At 44.2% G+C, this 18029-nt stretch overlaps 2 protein-coding genes across 2 annotated transcripts in view; both read left to right on the top strand.

The window, feature by feature from the left end:
* The window catches only part of USO1 (USO1 vesicle transport factor), a 306934-nt gene that overhangs the window by 77097 nt on the left and 211808 nt on the right, over positions 1–18029 (top strand). The window lies entirely within an intron of this gene.
* The window catches only part of SH2D4A (SH2 domain containing 4A), a 29487-nt gene continuing 15346 nt past the window's right edge, over positions 3889–18029 (top strand). The window contains exons 1-3 of the mRNA XM_063131702.1: positions 3889–4334; positions 11619–11778; positions 15430–15607. Of these exons, the coding sequence (XP_062987772.1) occupies positions 4169–4334; positions 11619–11778; positions 15430–15607 (504 nt within the window). The 5' untranslated portion in view covers positions 3889–4168. The remainder of the gene's footprint in view (positions 4335–11618; positions 11779–15429; positions 15608–18029) is intronic.

The raw sequence follows: 18029 nt of genomic DNA, 5'->3' as shown, positions 1-18029 counted from the left end.
AGGCTGCCATTAGCATAGCAGGAGGGAGTGACATGCTTTCTTGAGGCACATCATTCCCCCACCCCAAGCTCCAATTGAGGTCTTAAAGGGGAAAGTGGGTCATTCGTGGACATTATAGAAAAGGCCCCAATTGGAGTGGATGGTGGTGGTGCAGAATGAAATCCTTTCCCCTCCTTCACTCCAATCGGGTTCTTTAAGGTGGCGGGGGAATAACATACTTTCTGCAGGACTCACAAAGCTGCTTCCCCACACACACACTAGGTGTCCCCTTTTTTGGTTTTCCAAATATGGTCACCCTAACAGCATCCACCTCACCTGAAGGCATCAAGCTAGTTTTGTGGGTGCAAAGCAGGCCTCACGGCACACGTATTACTGCCGCCTCCCAGTATCTGCCGCCTGAGGCAGCTGCCTTACTCTGGCCATAGTACAACTGGCCCTGTCTGAGCCTAGAATTAGCATGAAGGTGGAGCCCCAACAGTTGCCACCTCATCAACACCTTAATGTGATACATTTGTTGCTGGATAGTTTCAGTTCAGATAGCCGGGAAAGGTGATTTTAAGTGGATGGTGTTTTTTATATACGGGCAAGCATTCAAATATCTAATCCTCCCACCTGCAATCTGAAGTACTGTAGCCTACCAACATGATTGTATATTTCAGCTCTTAGCTAGATCTTGGTACTAAGGAATTTAAATATACCAAAGGCATCCACTGAATTTTTGCCAATAGTTGTAAACTCACTTGCAAAAGAAATAGAGCTGAAAGGCCGAAGAGACAGGGGCTGGCTGAGGGATGGTGATTGCCTTATTTTGAGAAGAGTGAGCTATAAATAAAGGACTTACTTAAAAACTGCTTAATTTAGTTTTCACTCGTGGGTAGACATGGTGTAAGCAATAATTCCTCCTGTATAATCAGGCTGTTTTGCCAGAGTTTCGCAGGAAGAAGCTTTCTTCTTCCATATGTCTAACATGTACCACCAAGCCATGCAAATCTTTCTCTTGTGGTGTTCATGGGACAGGTTTCTCAGGCAAATTTTCAAGCAGGTTTTAGATGGATCGGAATACTGGAGAAGGTGGACATTTTGAGCCTTCTAGAGCAGCAGGTAGGGCCATTCTGGTTGCCAGACAGTGGTCTGGCAACCAAGAGTGTACAAATGGAGTTGGTGCCATTTATTTATTTTACATTGCCCAATAACTGATGTTCTCAGGGCAGTGTACAATGCTTTAAAAGCAAAAGAATACAAACATTAAAACAAAGAGTAAAAATGCCATAGGATAAAAACAGCAGCACAGAATAGAACCATTCCAGCACATAAAATGAAATTAAAACCACCGGCAGGACAAAGCCTGTGGTGGTAAAGGCTTTCCACACACACACACACACACACACCAGGCATGCTACTACATATAAATATTTCCTACACATTATCTAATCTTGTATGGACATTATGGGGTGGGAAGAAGATTAGGAAAGTGACTGCCTCTCTGCCTTACAACTTGAAGACATATTTCCTTTATCATCGTAACTTTATCATATCTAGACAAAAAATGTGGTGGGGCCATTACCAGGGGCCAGATAAAATTGCTTTGGAGACAAAAATCCAGCCTGTGGTTCACCAGTTGGCACTTCTATTATATAGCGACGCTTCCATGTCACGAAGCAAGCCCCTTGATATGGTTGATGCAGTCTCACACATGCCTACGTCCCCCACTGACGATGCATGTTCCTTTGCGTCCTTCTGGAATTTGGGCATAACCATATTGTTGCAGGGAAATGACTCAGTAACACACATGCAAGACACAGGTGCGCAGACACACGGACCCATGCCTTTAGAAAGTAACATCAGAAGCTAACATGAAAGTCCTGGACGATACAGGACTGGAGCAAAGAGCTAGTAGCATATCTGGTAGACACACAATGCTCTCTTCTGAAATCCATTATTTGTAGTGTGCAAGTAAACGCTGGTATAATAGCAAAGCATGTACTTACCAGGTGTATCTCGTCCACAGTTCCTCAGCAACACAGAGTTCTCTTCCCAAAGACCAGGTGTATCTCGTCCACAGTTCCTCAGCAACACAGAGTTCTCTTCCCAAAGACTCAAACAGATCCACTAGAAGTTCCTCCCAACGCTCTTGAATCAGATTGTTGTTGCAACCGTTACTTTTAGATGGGGGGGGAGGTTAAGGGAGAACCCTCTAGTCAATGTGATCTGCAGGTTTGAGTTCTTAAAAACAGCAAAACAGCCACCGTATCTTTAACCACAGTATTTCTCATCAAAGATAGTGTATAATTATCTCCCTGTTTGTTAGAGGTGCATGTTCCTCCTTCTGCAGATCAAGGCCAAACTTATGGCCCTTCTACAGTGCAGGGAAAGCAACAGTGACTCAAATGTATGAAACCTTGGCCTACTGATTGAATGCAAACCCACCTTGTTAAATTTGGGGGGGGGGATGTCTATACGCTCTATTAACCCTGTAGCGGCTGCGCAGTGGCGCTGCGTTGTTTATATGACACAGTCGCCAACTCGGAGCCCCGTTGGGATTCCCCCACTCAATGAAACTGTGCATTTTCAAAGTCTCAATTTTCCACAGCTTTTCCCCTTAGCTCAGAGGTCAACACATTGTTTCTCTGCTTCAGTTCAGGTTATCCAGTAGGCGTAGCTCTGGGTAAGTGTGCGAACACAGGGCAGAGGGCAGGGGGTGGGCTTTACTAGGGAATGGCTGCCAGCGCTGTGATTTTTCCTGGCCAGATAGCCCAGGCTCCCTCTTGACATCTGTCTTTTTCGATTTCGCCTTGCAGCAGCGATGCTGTAGGCTTCTGAGCGAACCACCTTTCGACATGTGTCATATAGACACACCCTTTGACTGGAAAGTCCAGCCTCCCCTAACCTAGCACCTTGGATTGTCACTCCCATCATCCCCAGCCAGCACAGCTATTGGCTGATATTCATGTTCTTGAAATTAACTTGTCACAGTTTACGTTTTCTGTGCAATGCTGCTGTTGATTCAAAAGACTCTTTTGTGCATTGCTATACAAAATCATTCACGCACACACACCCAAACACTGTGTTGCAGGCATGATCTTAAAAGTTAATTTGACCCACTTTCTTGTTTTGCAATAGGTTGCTGTTATTAGGATATCTGATGATGTGTCTGAGCATGATTATTTATTCGTGCAGTATTTGATCATTATAGCTTTTCTTGGGTATTTCTTGTGTGTTTTTGTTGATGCTGTTGGTTTTGTCTAGTATTACCTTCATTGATCAATAGGGATACTTTGTTGTTTTATGTCCACATGTATGCGAGAGCTTCTAGACATGGGGCGATCTCACGGATTGACACAAAATCAGTCACAGAACGCTGGAAACTGGTGTGAGTGGGTGGGTGTGGATTACCAATAATATCTCTCTTCTCCCCATTGCTGTTTGCCACCATCACTTTTACCTATGGGCCACAGCTAGACCTAAGGTTTCTCCTGGGATCATCCAGGGTTCGACCCTGCCTGAGCACTGGATCCCCTGTGTGTCACCTAGATGAACAGGTCTGACCCCTGGACGATCCAGGGATAAACCTTAGGTCTAGCTATGGCCATGGTGTCCTGTCTTCTGCCATTGGCCAGAGCTTACTTTCCTAAGATTTGAGAGCAGGGAAAGGGTTTGCTTTTCTGTGGCTGATACATTAACTTCCTGGACTCATAGCAGTGTGTTTGCTGAGTCAGAGAAGTAAGCCACACCTGCGACTTTCACTGTGCAGGGAGCACTTGGACACGGTACCAGATTAAAGCAATCTTCTCTCCTAGTTGTTACGGCTGTGGTTTTATTTTTTATCTAGCTATACTTAAAAAGAAAAGGTTCTGCTTAATTCTAGATGCGAACTGTCTGTGCAAATGCAGCCAAGTCCTCCGTTTCTTTGTCTCCTCTGAAACTCTTTGTTTACTCTTTCAGTCCTTGCAGGAAGTCAGAGCTAAAATAGGTGCAGCCCTTGGGAGCGTAATTGCCATGTGGAAGAGAGCCTGCATTCCTGCCGCGTCTCTAGGGTGGGGATAGCTTTCTACCTCCCCTTGAGCCACTGCAGTGCTTCTGGCCGAGCGGCAGAGAGCGGCGTGCCCTCCTTCTGGGGTCAGTCTGGGCACAGGCCTCCTTCCTTCATGCCTCCAAGCATCCTGCAGCCATGCTGAAGCAGATCCTGGCAGACATGTACGTGGACCCGGAGCTCCTAGCAGAGCTCAGCGAGGAGCAAAAGCAGATCCTGTTCTTCAAGATGAGGCAGGAGCAAATCAGAAGGTGGAAGGACAGGCAAGCTGGGTCCGCTGCACAAGAACCAGCATTGAAGAAAGGTCAGTGCATGAGCAGCTTGGGCAGAGCCCGGGAACTGTGATCAGCCAGGAGGAAAATGAGATATTGACTGCATTTTACTTTATTTTATTATATTTTATGTATTATTAAGATTTAGACTGCCTCTTTCAAGCACAGTATCAAGGTCACTTACAATACAATAAGTTGTGGAGCTGTTGTAAAAAGTTCTTTCCTACAGACTTCGCTCATATTTATCTTTTATATCAATGTTTTGGGTGACCAGCTGGTTAGTCAAGTCAGCATTCCTCCCATATTGCAGGTGGGAGAGGCAGAGTGAGAGAAAGAGGTGGCCTGACCTGAGGTGAGTTCACTGTTGAGGCGAGATTTGAGGTGAAGACTTTGGCCTCGGCTAGACCTAAGGTTTCTCCTGGGATCATCCTGGGTTCGCCCCTGCCTGAGCACTGGATCCCCTGTGTGTCTCCTAGGTGAACAGGTTTGACCCCTGGACGATCCAGGGATAAACCTCAGGTCTAGCTATGGCCTTTCTGACCTGGTTTGTATGGCACAACAATCCACTGTGGCTTACTTTACCTGTGGGGCTGTTTTGTGCTGGGTGCCTGGATTGCCGTGTCATGCAAATGCAAACAGGAGGGGTTGTTTGAGGGTTAGGGTTGTTTGAGGTTTCTAACCCTCAATCGATCCCTGCTGCCTTGACACGGCAAACTGGGCACAACGCGACAGCCCCCATGGGTAAATTAAGCCATGATGGGCTGTTGTCTGGTGCAGACCACTAGCGAAATCAAGCGCACAGGCATTCAGTATTTTAGTAATCATCTTTGAAGTCAGCTTACACATAGGGAGATTTTTCTCTGCTGTATCATAGACGTATTATATTGCACATGGAATCTGCTTTTTACTCTGTGCCTTTCTTCCACTCTCTGTTAAAAAAAAGGTGGGGGAAGGAGGAATTATAGGATAATAACTAGGATTTTAAAATGCACAAACACTTCTGATTTAAGATACATATTCACCCACAGTCCCCCAAATGAGGTAGACTTTGCATGAGCTTCTACATCTTCTTTTTAGTAACTCAATGCAGCGGAGCATTCTTTTAGTTCTAGTAGTTCTAAGTACTTTAGGTCCCAAACAAACATTTCTTTAAATCGGTGTCTAGCATCTCCATATTGTGTTCATTTTGACTCTGGAGTAGGAGCAGGGCCCCCAATTTGGATCAAGGCTCTAGTGCGTGAGATCAGGGGCTCTGGACTGGGGGCCCTGCACCTACTCTAGAGTAGAAATGAACAAAAGGCATGGCTGCTAGACACATATTTAAAGTAATCTCTCTTTTGGCCCTTATTACTAAATGTCTTGGCACTGGAGCCTTTAATTAAAAAATGCTGCTGCAGCCATGTTAATTGCAATGGCCACATACTTAGGGATATGCTGGTTCATGCAAACAACACTTCCATGATAACACAGCCTGGCCATGAGGCTGGTGATGGCCTTTTCATTCCCAAGCACTTGTGTGGGGCCTGCTACCAAGGGTGAGCCATGCCACCATCACATAAACCCTCTCCCCCATGGATCTTTAAAAACTACTGTGGTTTTCCGCCCATAGAACACTGAAACAAAGTTCAAAATGAATTATAACGCTGAATTTTCTGATTTGATTTCAAACATGTTTGCTCTATCCTCGTTTTGGCCATTGTTCCTTTTAAGCACCCTCTTTCTTTTCCCAACACAATATAATACAACTGATGTCCTACATGGGTCAGGTGGAAAAGAGCTGGCTGTTCAGTAGAGCAGTACGACAATGGAACCAGTTACCTAGGGAGGTTGTGGGCTCTCCCACGCTAGAGGCCTTCAAGAGGCAGCTGGACAACCATCTGTCAGGGATGCTTGAGGGTGGATTCCTGCCTTGAGCAGGGACTTGGACTCGATGGCCTTGTAGGCCCCTTCCAACTCTGCTATTCTATGATTCTGTGATCACCACTGCTGTCAAGGTGCTTCCAGACTGGCATCTCCTAGCTCTACCTGATAGTACCGTATTTCTTCGATTGTAAGACGCCATCGATTGTAGCACGCACACTAATTTCAGTACCATCAACAGAAAAAAAACACCTAAGACACACTTGCGATTCTAAGACACACCCCATTTTTAGAGATGTTTATATGGGGGGGAAAGTGTGTCTTAGAATCCAAGAAATAGTAGCTCTTCTGCTGTCGGCCACATACAGAATTGTAATTGGCTTTCCACACTTCAGGATGTTATAGTACTTTTTTTTTTTTTAGTGTATACATCCCACTACATTCCTTCTACACAAGTGAGCATGTGGGAGGAGGAATTCAGTGTGCCTTTTTCATTCATTTTTTTAAAAATTGGGGGTTAATTACCTTATTGTGTAAATATTTCAATAACTGTGGGTGGAAGGATCATGTTAAAACAGCCTACCACGCACTTGAGGTGATATACAATTAAAGCTTAATCTAAAACCCAAGGAAGAAAGGAACAAACAAAACCATACAATAAATTTTGTAAAAAAACAAAATTTACAAGCAACATTAAAATTCAAGAGTGGCCAAATATTAAACCATTAGAAACCTGACAGAACAGGGCCATCTTTAAGCAACAAAAGTGTTTAGCAAAATTTAGGGGGAAATGACCTTAAAAATTATGTTGATAAAAAAACCTCTGAGCAGAATGATAATAGTAGAGTTGGGTCAAAGTGTAGATCCATGGCGATAGAAACACCCACCCACCCTATAACCACAGTGAATGCCGACACCATGCCTTCCAAAAAGATGGAACCGTAGCTCTAAGAATTATTCACCTCAGCAATGATGACTGGTTTTTCTGTAGACTGAAAAAAGATGCAGAAGGAAAACACAGGAAGGCAATTTATTTATTTATTTATTTATTTATTACATTTTTATACCGCCCAATAGCCGAAGCTCTCTGGGCAGTTCACAAAAATTAAAACCATCATAAAACAACCAACAAGTTAAAAACACAAATACAAAATACAATATAAAAAGCACAACCAGGATAAAACCACGCAGCAAAATTGATATAAGGTTAAAATACAGAGTTAAAACAGTATAATTTAAATTTAAGTTAAAATTAAGTGTTAAAATACTGAGTGAATAAAAAGGTCTTCAGCTGGCGACGAAAGCAGTACAGTGTAGGCGCCAGGCGGACCTCTCTGGGGAGCTCGTTCCACAACCGGGGTGCCACAGCGGAGAAAGCCCTCCTCCTAGTAGCCACCTGCCTCACTTCCTTTGGCAGGGGCTCACGGAGAAGGGCCCCTGTAGATGATCTTAAGGTCTGGGCAGGTACATATGGGAGGAGGCGTTCCTTCAAATAACCTGGCCCCAAACCGTTTAGGGCTTTAAATGTCAATACCAGCACTTTGAATCGGGCCCGGACCTGGACTGGCAGCCAATGAAGTTGTAAAAGGACTGGCGTAATGTGATCTCGCCAGCCAGTCCCTGTTAGTAAACGGGCTGCCCTGTTTTGTACCAGCTGAAGCTTCCGGACCATTTTCAAAGACAGCCCCACGTATAACGCATTGCAGTAATCCAAACGAGAGGTTATCAGAGCATGGATAACTGTAGCTAGGCTATCACTGTCCAGATAAGGGACATCATCATAAAATGCCCCCAAAAGAGGAGTGACCAAAGTATGCCAATTCCACAGGAAGCATCTAGTATTAAAGTGGCCAAAGATTAGATGATGGCTGACTGTCTTGCATGAAGTTACCTGGTAAGTTTAGAAATATGGCTAGAGAGGTGAGGAGGAAAAAGCGAGGCAAGAAACCCGCACCCTGTTTAGCCCGTGTTGTTGGCTGTGAGTTGGTGCTGCGTTGTTTATATGATGCAGCCACCAACTCACAGTCACCACAGGCTTTCCCTCCAAAACTGTGCTTTTCAAAAGTCACTGACTTACCACAACTTTTCCCTTTACTCTGAGGTCACCACCTTATTTGCTCCATCTGTCAGTGGTGACCTCACTTCAGATTGAGGCTGGGGTTATTCTGGGGGTGGATCGAGGTACCAAGTATGTTGCGGGAAGCACGGGAAGGCCAGACAGAGGGCAGGGGGCGGGCTTGACCAGCTAAATGGCCGCTGGCACTGTGGCTTTTTCGTCTGGACGGCCCGCACTCCGTCCAGCCATCCAGATTTATTGTTCCCACCCTACAACTGCAACAATATGGGGTTTTGAGGAAATGGCCGGCCAAAGCATCATTGTCAAGACCCACCCACCCTGCAGTTGACTTCCAGCCAATATTTTACATAGAGTCATTCTCATGCAGGGCAAGCCCAAGAATTTTTTCTTCCTGAGGCAAGGGATAAGATGACCACTGCCCTCTATTCCCCATACAGAAATCAACTGAACTGGCAGCCGTGCTGGCCCAAGATATTTTGCCACTTGAGGTGAAAAACAAGATGGCGCCTCTCCCACTCCATAAACAGAAGCTGACCAGACTGGCAGCTGAATCTTAAACAACTCTGACAATAGTACAGCACCCTCCATTGTATCCGAGGAGAAAAGATTAATTTAGGGGGCACACACACAGTTCTGTCTGTCTACTTTTTGCCCCTCAGTATTCTGCTGCCTGAGGCAGCTGACTCACTCTGCCTAGTGGTAGGGCTGGTCTTGTTCCTATGTGCTGTTCATAATCACTGTCTGGGATCTAAATTATGGAGAACTAGTTGAGCATACCCAAGCCGGCTTTGGGCTTCTATTTCTTATTCCGAAGTAACTGAAGAGCCTTTCAAAAGCAGATTGTTTTAATACGACATGTGGGTCTCCTGTTTAAACAAAAATACCGTATTTCTTCGATTGTAACACACACACTAATTTTGGTACCACCAACAGAAAAAAAGCTTTGATTCTAAGAAATAATAAACGCACCCGCGATTCTAAGACGCACCCCGTTTTTAGAGATGTTTATCTGGGGAAAAGGTGTGTCTTAGAATTGAAGAAATACGGTAGTAAAAAAAATCTCACCAGGCATGCTCATTGGATCTCAGCCATTATATGGTAACATTATACGGATGGTCCACACAACTGTCTTGAGGTGATAGCTCAAAACAGCAAAGTCATCAGGATTTGGGGGTGCTGACGATATTTTGCATAGTGAACATTTGTCTGAATGCTCTGATACTGCTTAATTAGATGCTAAACCTGCAAACCAGGCCTTGTTTATTTCAACTAGTGTACAGAACTAGCATATTATTATTATTATTATTTATTTATATAGCACCATCAATGTACATATCTCTGGTAGAATATAAGTGCTGATGTTAGACATATGTCAGGGTTACAGCTTTCTACTCCAAGGCAAGGTGGAATAAAACGTTTTTTCTTTCTTTCTTTTTCACCAATCTACATTGCCCTGGATTGTGCAGAGAGAGTTTGTGACAATGATCGTTCCTAATTTAGTACTGGGGTGCTCCCAGATTATTCTTTGATTCTCACGATACAATCAGGGTCTGTTCCAGTTTTGAATAGGCTCTGGACAAAGTATCCTCTCGTGGGACCTTTCCCCAGCAGAGGGAACTGAATCTAGCAACCCTTAATATTTCCCACAGTTCCGCAGAGAAATGAGAGGTTACGGATATTGTGGGAAATGTAAAAGGTGGCCAGAGCAGGATCTGCACTACTGCTTTAAAACGGTTTATAACAGTTTTGACAAATGTTGGGGCCCGGGACACATTCCATACCGTTTTCAAACCGCTTTCAAAGTGTTATATCCCACTTGGTGTAGATCTGGCGGAGGTCAGAGATGTTTTTTAAGGGAGGAGCCAGAGCAAGCTGCAGCAGTGGACCCTGCAGGATGTCCAGGCCCTGGCAGCTGCCCTCGGATGCCAGGTGCTGCTGCCAGCCCTGAATACACTAGTAAGAGCAACTGGGCAATCGCTTATCATGCAAAAAAGTACCCCTGCCCTAATTAAAAAAAAAATAAAATCCTTTGCTCCCAAATGCTTGTGTGACTCCCAGATTCCTGTGTGCCAGTTGTGGCAAACTCAATGGATTGCTAATGGATGGTTAATTTTTATTTTATTTTGCTGGTTTGTTTGCTTTGCTTTTTACACACTGAGTAGCCTGCCCCTACATTCCAAAGAACTCCCAAGGCTGTTTACAATAAATAAGAGGAAACAGAACAAAAGAAATACAATAGCATTAGTGTGGGGGGAAAGCAGAACAGCAATATTAACAATGGTTCATCTCCCTGGGGAAGGACATGATGGAGAAAACATAGAGCCACCTGGCCATAGTTCCTCTTCCCTCCCAAGACAGTTTACTTTATAGACCATCTCAGGCTCACCTTGACGGGACTTTCCATTCGGCGAATCAGATTTCTGCCTCCCTTCCATTCCCCGGCACCCAGCTCCCCCTTGTCATAACTGCACATGTGCAAGCTACCACATCTAAACAAACATGGGCCATTTATTTCATGCATGTACACATGCATTACTAGGGAACATGGAGCTGGTTCACATATGCACATTCCTCACTTGATTTCTCATTACTTAATTACTCAATGAAATGGATAACTCACCCCTGCATGTGTGTGAACAAAACCAACTGAAATGCGAGGGACTTCCTGTATGCAAACCACCATATCTAATCTACTTCTAAGCGATGTCCTCTCCCCCATGGGTGGAACTGTGATAATGAGCCAATTTGCAGTCTGCTGCCTGCCAGGCAGGATTTACATAATCCGTGCCTGGCAATAGCTTGTCATTTTGTCCAAACCCAGGAACCATAGGTTATGCAAGGGTTAAACAATCTTCACATAACCCATGGTCTGTTGTTGGGTTATGCGAGGGTTGTTTAAAAAGGTGTTTAAAAAATAAAAAGGTGAAGACCTTTTTATTCTCCCAGCATTTTAACAGTCTATAAATAAATTTTAACTCGGTGTTTTAAATTTGTAATTTTGCATTGCTGCTGTTTTTATCTGGTTGATCTTTTATATTGTGTTTTATATTATGGTTTTATACAGTTGTTTTATACTTTGAATGTTTTTAATTTTTGTGAACCGCCCAGAGAGCTCCGGCTATTGGGCGGTATAGAAATGTAATAAATAAATAAATAAATAGTTTAACGCTCGCAAGATCCACGGACCCTGGGTTCACACAACACGACAAGCTGAGGCTAGACACTCAATATTCAAAATGGCCACTGGCATGCACCAGCATGCACAGCAACCCACCGTAGAATTGTGAACCAGTCCAATGACTCGGAGGTGAAAGTTAAGGGCCTAGTCAACCACACCTCTGTTTCTCCTGAGCCTTTTCCCCATTTTTTTCTTTTGCAGCTCATGAAAAATCTGTGCAGTGGAAGCTTGGAGCAGATGGAGATGTCTGGGTGTGGGTAATGGGTGAGCACACACTGGACAAACCGTACAATCTGCTCTGCAGTGAAATCCTTGCTGAAAGAGTGAGGCAGCAGTCACTCGAGGAAGCAGAGGCAGTAAGGTTGGCATGGTTTTCCAAACATTCAAAACAATAACAAACAAACAAAATTCTGGTTCTTCCAGTCTTGTTGGTTATTTTTGCTGGCAGCCGAAAGGAGTTTTTGGGGGGTCAGGTACTGACTAATACAAATTGCGACTACTCCTCAATTCAGATGAAAGATACTCCCAACCATTTCCATTTTATGTAGGCTTACGTTCATAAAGTGACTCTACTAGTATGTTATTATCTCCAGCGCCAAATGAATTTCCCTTCACTTCCGAAAATACTTGTGGACACAGTCAGGAAATACTTTTAGAAATAAGCTTTGCAGTGTTGTTCTGAGCAAGGCTTTTGGTTTCAAGGCCTTCATTTCTACTTTGGAAACCCAGACAGGCTTTCCTGCATGTCCTTTGATGGTGGCTGGTCTCATAAAAATTAAAAGTATGTAGCCTGCTTCCTGCTCCTCTCTAGAAGAGCTACTATTTTGTAGGTTGGTGAACACATCCACCCAGGGATCCCTGTTTACCAACTGTCCCTGGTAAATCACTAGCCCTATTTCTTAACATGAGTGTTAGTTGCCTTTCTTCTGGTTTCTTCCAACCTTCTCTCCACCCCTCTTTAATGTTAATGTCAGAATTGTAAGGATGGGTGGTGGGATGGTGGATGCATCTTGGCTTTGATAGATGCACGCACACATGTGAACCCTAAAGCACAACTGTCGCTCAAAACTAGGGTGACCATATGAAAAGGAGGACAGGGCTCCTGTATCTTTAACAGTTGTATTGAAAAGGAAATTTCAGCAGGTATCATTTGTATATATGGAGAACCTGGTGAAATTCCCTCTTCATCACAGCAGTTAAAGGTGCAGGAGCTATACTAGAGTGACCAGATTCAAAAGAGGACAGGGCACCTGCAACTTTAACTGTTGTGATGAAGAGGAAATTTCCCCAGGTTCCCCATATATACAAATGTCACCTGCTGAAATTTCCTTTTCAATACAACTGTTAAAGATACAGGAGCCCTGTCCTCCTTTTCATATGGTCACCATACTCAAAACTTGCCATTTCTTGTGCTAAAATCGGGGAGGTTCATTTTGAAGGCAGATCACATCAGAGAAAGTAATTATGTTAGGTAGGACCATTTTGGTTTCTTTACCAGTATGTTTTTAACCAAAAGAATAAGAAAAAACACCCCTTGGTTTTCAATGAGTACAGGCAAATTAAATGAATCCCGTATGTATCTGCCCAGACACTAAGATCATCTTCAGGGGTCCTTCTCTGTGAGCCCCTGCCAAAGGAAGTGAGGCAGGTGGCTACCAGGAGGAGGGCCTTCTCTACTGTGGCACCCCGGCTGTGGAATGAGCTCCCTAAGGAGGTTCGCTTGGCACCTACATTATATGCCTTTAGACACCAGGTGAAGACCTTTTTATTCTCTCAGCATTTTAACAGTCTATGAATAAATTTTAACTTGGTGTTTTAAATTTGTAATTTTGCATTGCTGTTTTTATCTGGTTGAGCTTTTATATTGTATTTTATAGTATGGTTTTATACTGTTGTTTTATACTTTGAATGTTTTTAATTTTTGTGAACGGCCCAGAGAGCTCCGGCTATTGGGCAGTATAGAAGTGTAATAAATAAATAAATAAATAAATAAACGAACACAGCTCCAAACAGGTAGAAAAGTGTCTTAATCCTATGCATGTTTAGACAGAAAAAAGGCTTACAAAGCCCAGTATGTATAACTTCTCCTAGGCAGGATCTACACTACTGCTTATAATGGTTTATAATGGTTATGACAACTGCTCAGGCCCAGGACACATTCCATATACCGTTTTCATAACGTTTTTAAAATGTTATATCCTGCTTGGTGTAGATTGGGCCCTAGTGCGGGTTCTATGGAGATTAATTAGAACAAACTTGCAAAGATATATATATATATATATATATATATATATATATATATATGCAACTTTAACAAAACATGTCTTTAGTAAACATTCAAACACAGAAATATGCCACAATCTGTCTTTCTTTGTGCAATAACAACAATAACATGGATTTCTTGCTTGCAGCTCAATCCTGCGTGGTGTGCTGAGTACTCGGGGGGGGGGGATCTACACTACTGCTTTTAAAGCGCTTTAAAGCACTTTGAAAACGTTTTGAAAACTGTATATGCAGTGTGTCCTGGGCCCCAACAGTGTCAAAACTGTTATAAAGCACTTTAAAGCAGTAGTGTAGATCCCCCCCAGGAGTCCCTTTTTGTAGACTTTTCCAACTTTTATTTCCCAGGGCAATCCCCAAGGAGTAACAAGACAGTTCAAAGTATTAGCCCTGCAATAATATAATTAGTAGAAATATCAATACAAAAAAAATTATTCTCCACCCCTTTGAAATGCTACTGACACAATTAACATTTCAATTTCCCTTATACAAGGTGATAAGGGCTTATCATTAAACAGAAATCTCAAACGCTCAGCTTTTAGCAGAACTGGTTCTCTTTCTTTCTGCTGTTTCTCCTCTAGCCCCGCCCAAGGGACTAAACCATTAGCCCATATAAGCATTTACCATTTTGTTTTGGATGAGGTGCCAGGCCTTGGGGCAGAAGGTCTGTGATGGAAGGCTTCCATCTCTCTACTTTTTAAAAAATAGCTGAAATGCAGGTCCTGCTGCTGTTGCTGCATGCTGCCAATTTGATCAGAACAGAGGTGCTAGGGAAAGAGGGGATCAAACTCTCCCATGTCAATCCCCTCCTATTCTAAATGTCCCTACCCAAAGGTGCTGTTAGCCCTGTCTGAGGGGGCAGGGGGCAGGGTGCAGGGGCAGAAATACAAGTACCTCCCCTTGTCCACCTTGGAGGGCTAATAGCAGTTTCCAAGGGAGATAAATTTAGACAGGGGAAATGTTAGAGTGAAAGGTTGAACACCACCTATCCTAGCAGCTGCATCTCAGTAACAGAGAAAATTTATTTATTATTTTATTTATTTTATTACATTTATATACCGCCCCACAGCCGAAGCTCTCTGGGCAGTTCACAATAGCTAAAAACAGTAAACATTAAAAGTATACAAAATTTAAAAATCACCAGAGACATAAAAACAACAGTATAAAAACAGTAGCATCCATTTAAAACAACAATTCTGGGGTCCATTAAAAAACAAACTTAGCGTTCAATGCCGTTCAATCCTGGGAGAAGAGGAAAGTCTTGACCTGGCGCCTGAAGGATAACAATGTTGGCGCCAGGTGAGCCTCATCGGGGAGATCATTCCACAGTCGGGAGGCCACCACCGAAAAGGCCCTCTCCCTTGTTGCCATCCTCCGAGCTTCCCTCGGAGTAGGCACTCGAAGACCCAGGCAAAATTATATTGGTACTTTGTATAATCTGCATGTGGGAGAGTATTTTGTCCCTCAATTAAGAGCTCCATGCCTCTGTTATTTATTCAGATTTTTTTAGGACTGATTTATGTGTGCCCTTTTCAGGTGTCCTTTCCTGAGGTGGCATCAGATTGTACCACTTCAGTGCTCTTTGGAGATTTGGGGGAGGGAGTGACACACACGTACGCACAAGCAAATATACCTGTCAAACAGCACAATAAAATTTTGCACAGCTGTGAAGCACAGATTGTTTGAAAAGTATGTGTTTTTCTTGCAAAATTCCTCTTTTGTTTATTTATAGAAGTCCAGTGGAAAGGTTTGCAGAGCATTCTGTAACATCGCCTCCGCATTTTCCATCGGACGCCCAATTTGGTTCAGAAACACAGGGAGACAGTAAAAACTCTGTGAAGCAGGAGAGGCAGAAAGATGGGGAAAAAGCACCACCTGCTGCAAATGCCAGAAATCAAGAATATGTCCAGGTAATTTTAGTCTTTATGTTAGGGTGACCATATGAAAAGGAGGACAGGGCTCCTGTATTTTTAACAGTGGAACAGAAAAGGGATTTTCAACAGGTGTCATTTGTATATATGGGGAACTTGGTGAAATTTCCTCTTCATCACAGCATTTAAAGCTGCAGGACCCCTGCCCTCTTTTGTATCTGGTCACTCAGGGCAGGGCTTCTGCAGCTTTAACTGTTGTGATGAAGAGGGCATTTCACCAGGTACTGCATGCATACAAATGACACCAGCTGAAATGCCCTTTTGTGTACCACTGTTAAAGATACAGGAGCCCTGCCCTCCTTTCCATATGGTCATCCTACTGTGTTACCACTTGTAAAAGCTCAGCTGAGGTCTTTAAAGCTGCTGCGTAGACCACTGAACTGTCATGCCGTTGGAGTGGGGAAAGTTAACCCTTGCCTTCTTCCGTCTATGCCTTCGGCATGTGATCAAACCTCTAGCAAGAGTGATCTGCCCCTCCCATGGCAGGTGGGGAGGAAGTGGGTAAGACAGACTGAGCAGAGAAATGGTGCAGGGAGTTGGGGGAGGGTTAACCTCCCCCCTCCGCCAATTCACTTCAGGCCCTCCACAGCTGCTTTTCACTCTTAAAACAAAGAGGTTTGGAGGTCTGATCACATGTCTCCCGCACTACAGGCCTTAAGATCAGAATGTTACTAAGAGTTTGCCTCTTCCCCCTTCCTTCCTGACTGTTAGAGCAGTATGACAATGGAACCAGTTATAAGAGGCAGCTGGACAACCATCTGTCAGGGATGCTTTAGGGTGGATTCCTGCATTGAGCAGGGGGTTGGACTCGATGGCCTTGTAGGACCCTTCCAACTCTGCTATTCTATGGTTCTATGAATGAGAGGAGGATTGAAGCTCACATTGCATCTTGTTCTAGTAGCTCAATGGCTCAGTACAAAAGTAACTCTGGCTCAGCCAGCTTTGGCCAAAGGAGCCAACTACAGGGAGACCAGCCAGGGAAGCCTCCTTATACCAATCACCTAGAACGACTCGAGGGATATCCCGCACGACAAGAAGTGATTCCCTGTCAGGCTCGCTCAGAGGTCAGAGCAAGTAGTAGAGCTGCTCTTGGTGTCTCCAGTCTACCTTTGCCTTGCTCCCTCTCTGTCTTGCCCAACCCTCAACTTCACAGTTCCTGGATCTAACACATATAGGCCCCATTCAGAAGACACCTTAAACCATGGCTTTAACCACGGTGGTTAAGCCAGAAAGCTGGGCTGTGTTCAGAAGACACATTAAACTATGGCTTTAAGCATTTATTTATTTATTTATTTATTTATTTCACTTATATACCGCCCCCATTGCCAGAGCTCTCTGGATGGTTTACATAAATTCTAAAATTGAGATAAAAACAAGTATACAAAATTTAAAATTCTAAAACACAGAACATACACACATAAATAATTAAAAACTGATTAAAAACTAAACATGTGGGTGATTAAGATGTGCCGCCATATGCCTGGGCAAAGAGGAAAGTCTTAACCTGGCGCCGGAAAGATAGCAGTGTTGGCGCCAGGTGAGCCTCGTCAAGGAGATCATTCCACAGTCTGGGGGCCACCGCCAAAAAGGCCCTGTCCCTCGTTGCCACACTCCGGGCCTCTCTTGGAGTAGGCACCCGGAGGAGGACCTTAGAAGTTGAACGTAGTGACCGGGTATATGAATAAAGCAAAAAGGCTTATTCACCATGGTTCACATGTGTCCGTCCCCCCGACCCACCCTCTGCCTCAATTTGCCTCCAGAATGCCCCCAGCCTCAATAGTCTCCTCTCTGGTTACCATATCCAGTAAATTACAGTCCTAAAATCCAGGGAAAGAGTAATCCCGTGGAGGAGGCTTCTGGATTCCTCATGATTTGAACCAATTGCCTGGCAATGCACCCATTTCTTTTCATAACTTGTAACTGGGCCTGGCCAGAAAATGTTGAGTGAAGCTTTTCATGGCACGGATCTGAACGTTATCACTTGCCAGCTGCTGCTGACTCCAATGCCCTTAAAGCAGGGGTGGTGGACCTTCCTCCCACCCACCCACAAGGGCCAAATTCCCTTGGAGAAAAGTGCTTGGTAGATGGGTGGGGCCAAAGCCCGAACTGGGCAGAACCAAAGCACAGCATTTATGAAACTTCCATATACACAGCCATATAGTTCAGCTTTCCCCAGCCAGGGGGTTATCTTGAGAGCGTCACTTTACCGCCTGTGCATCCAAAACCCCACAGCATCACAACTGCAGGGTGGGAGCAGCAAATCCCCACGGCAGGAGGGAGCGCAGGCTTTCCAGGCAGTGCCGGCTGCCATTCAGCTCATTGAGCCTGCCCCCTGTCTGGCCTTCCTGTGTGTGTCCCCGCTACCTACTGTGGGCCTTCATCTGCCCCTGGAATGCCCCCA

Source organism: Elgaria multicarinata, chromosome 1, assembly GCF_023053635.1.
Source record: "Elgaria multicarinata webbii isolate HBS135686 ecotype San Diego chromosome 1, rElgMul1.1.pri, whole genome shotgun sequence".
Classification (NCBI taxonomy): Eukaryota; Metazoa; Chordata; class Lepidosauria; order Squamata; family Anguidae; genus Elgaria; species Elgaria multicarinata.
This window is presented reverse-complemented; position numbering and strand designations above follow the sequence as displayed.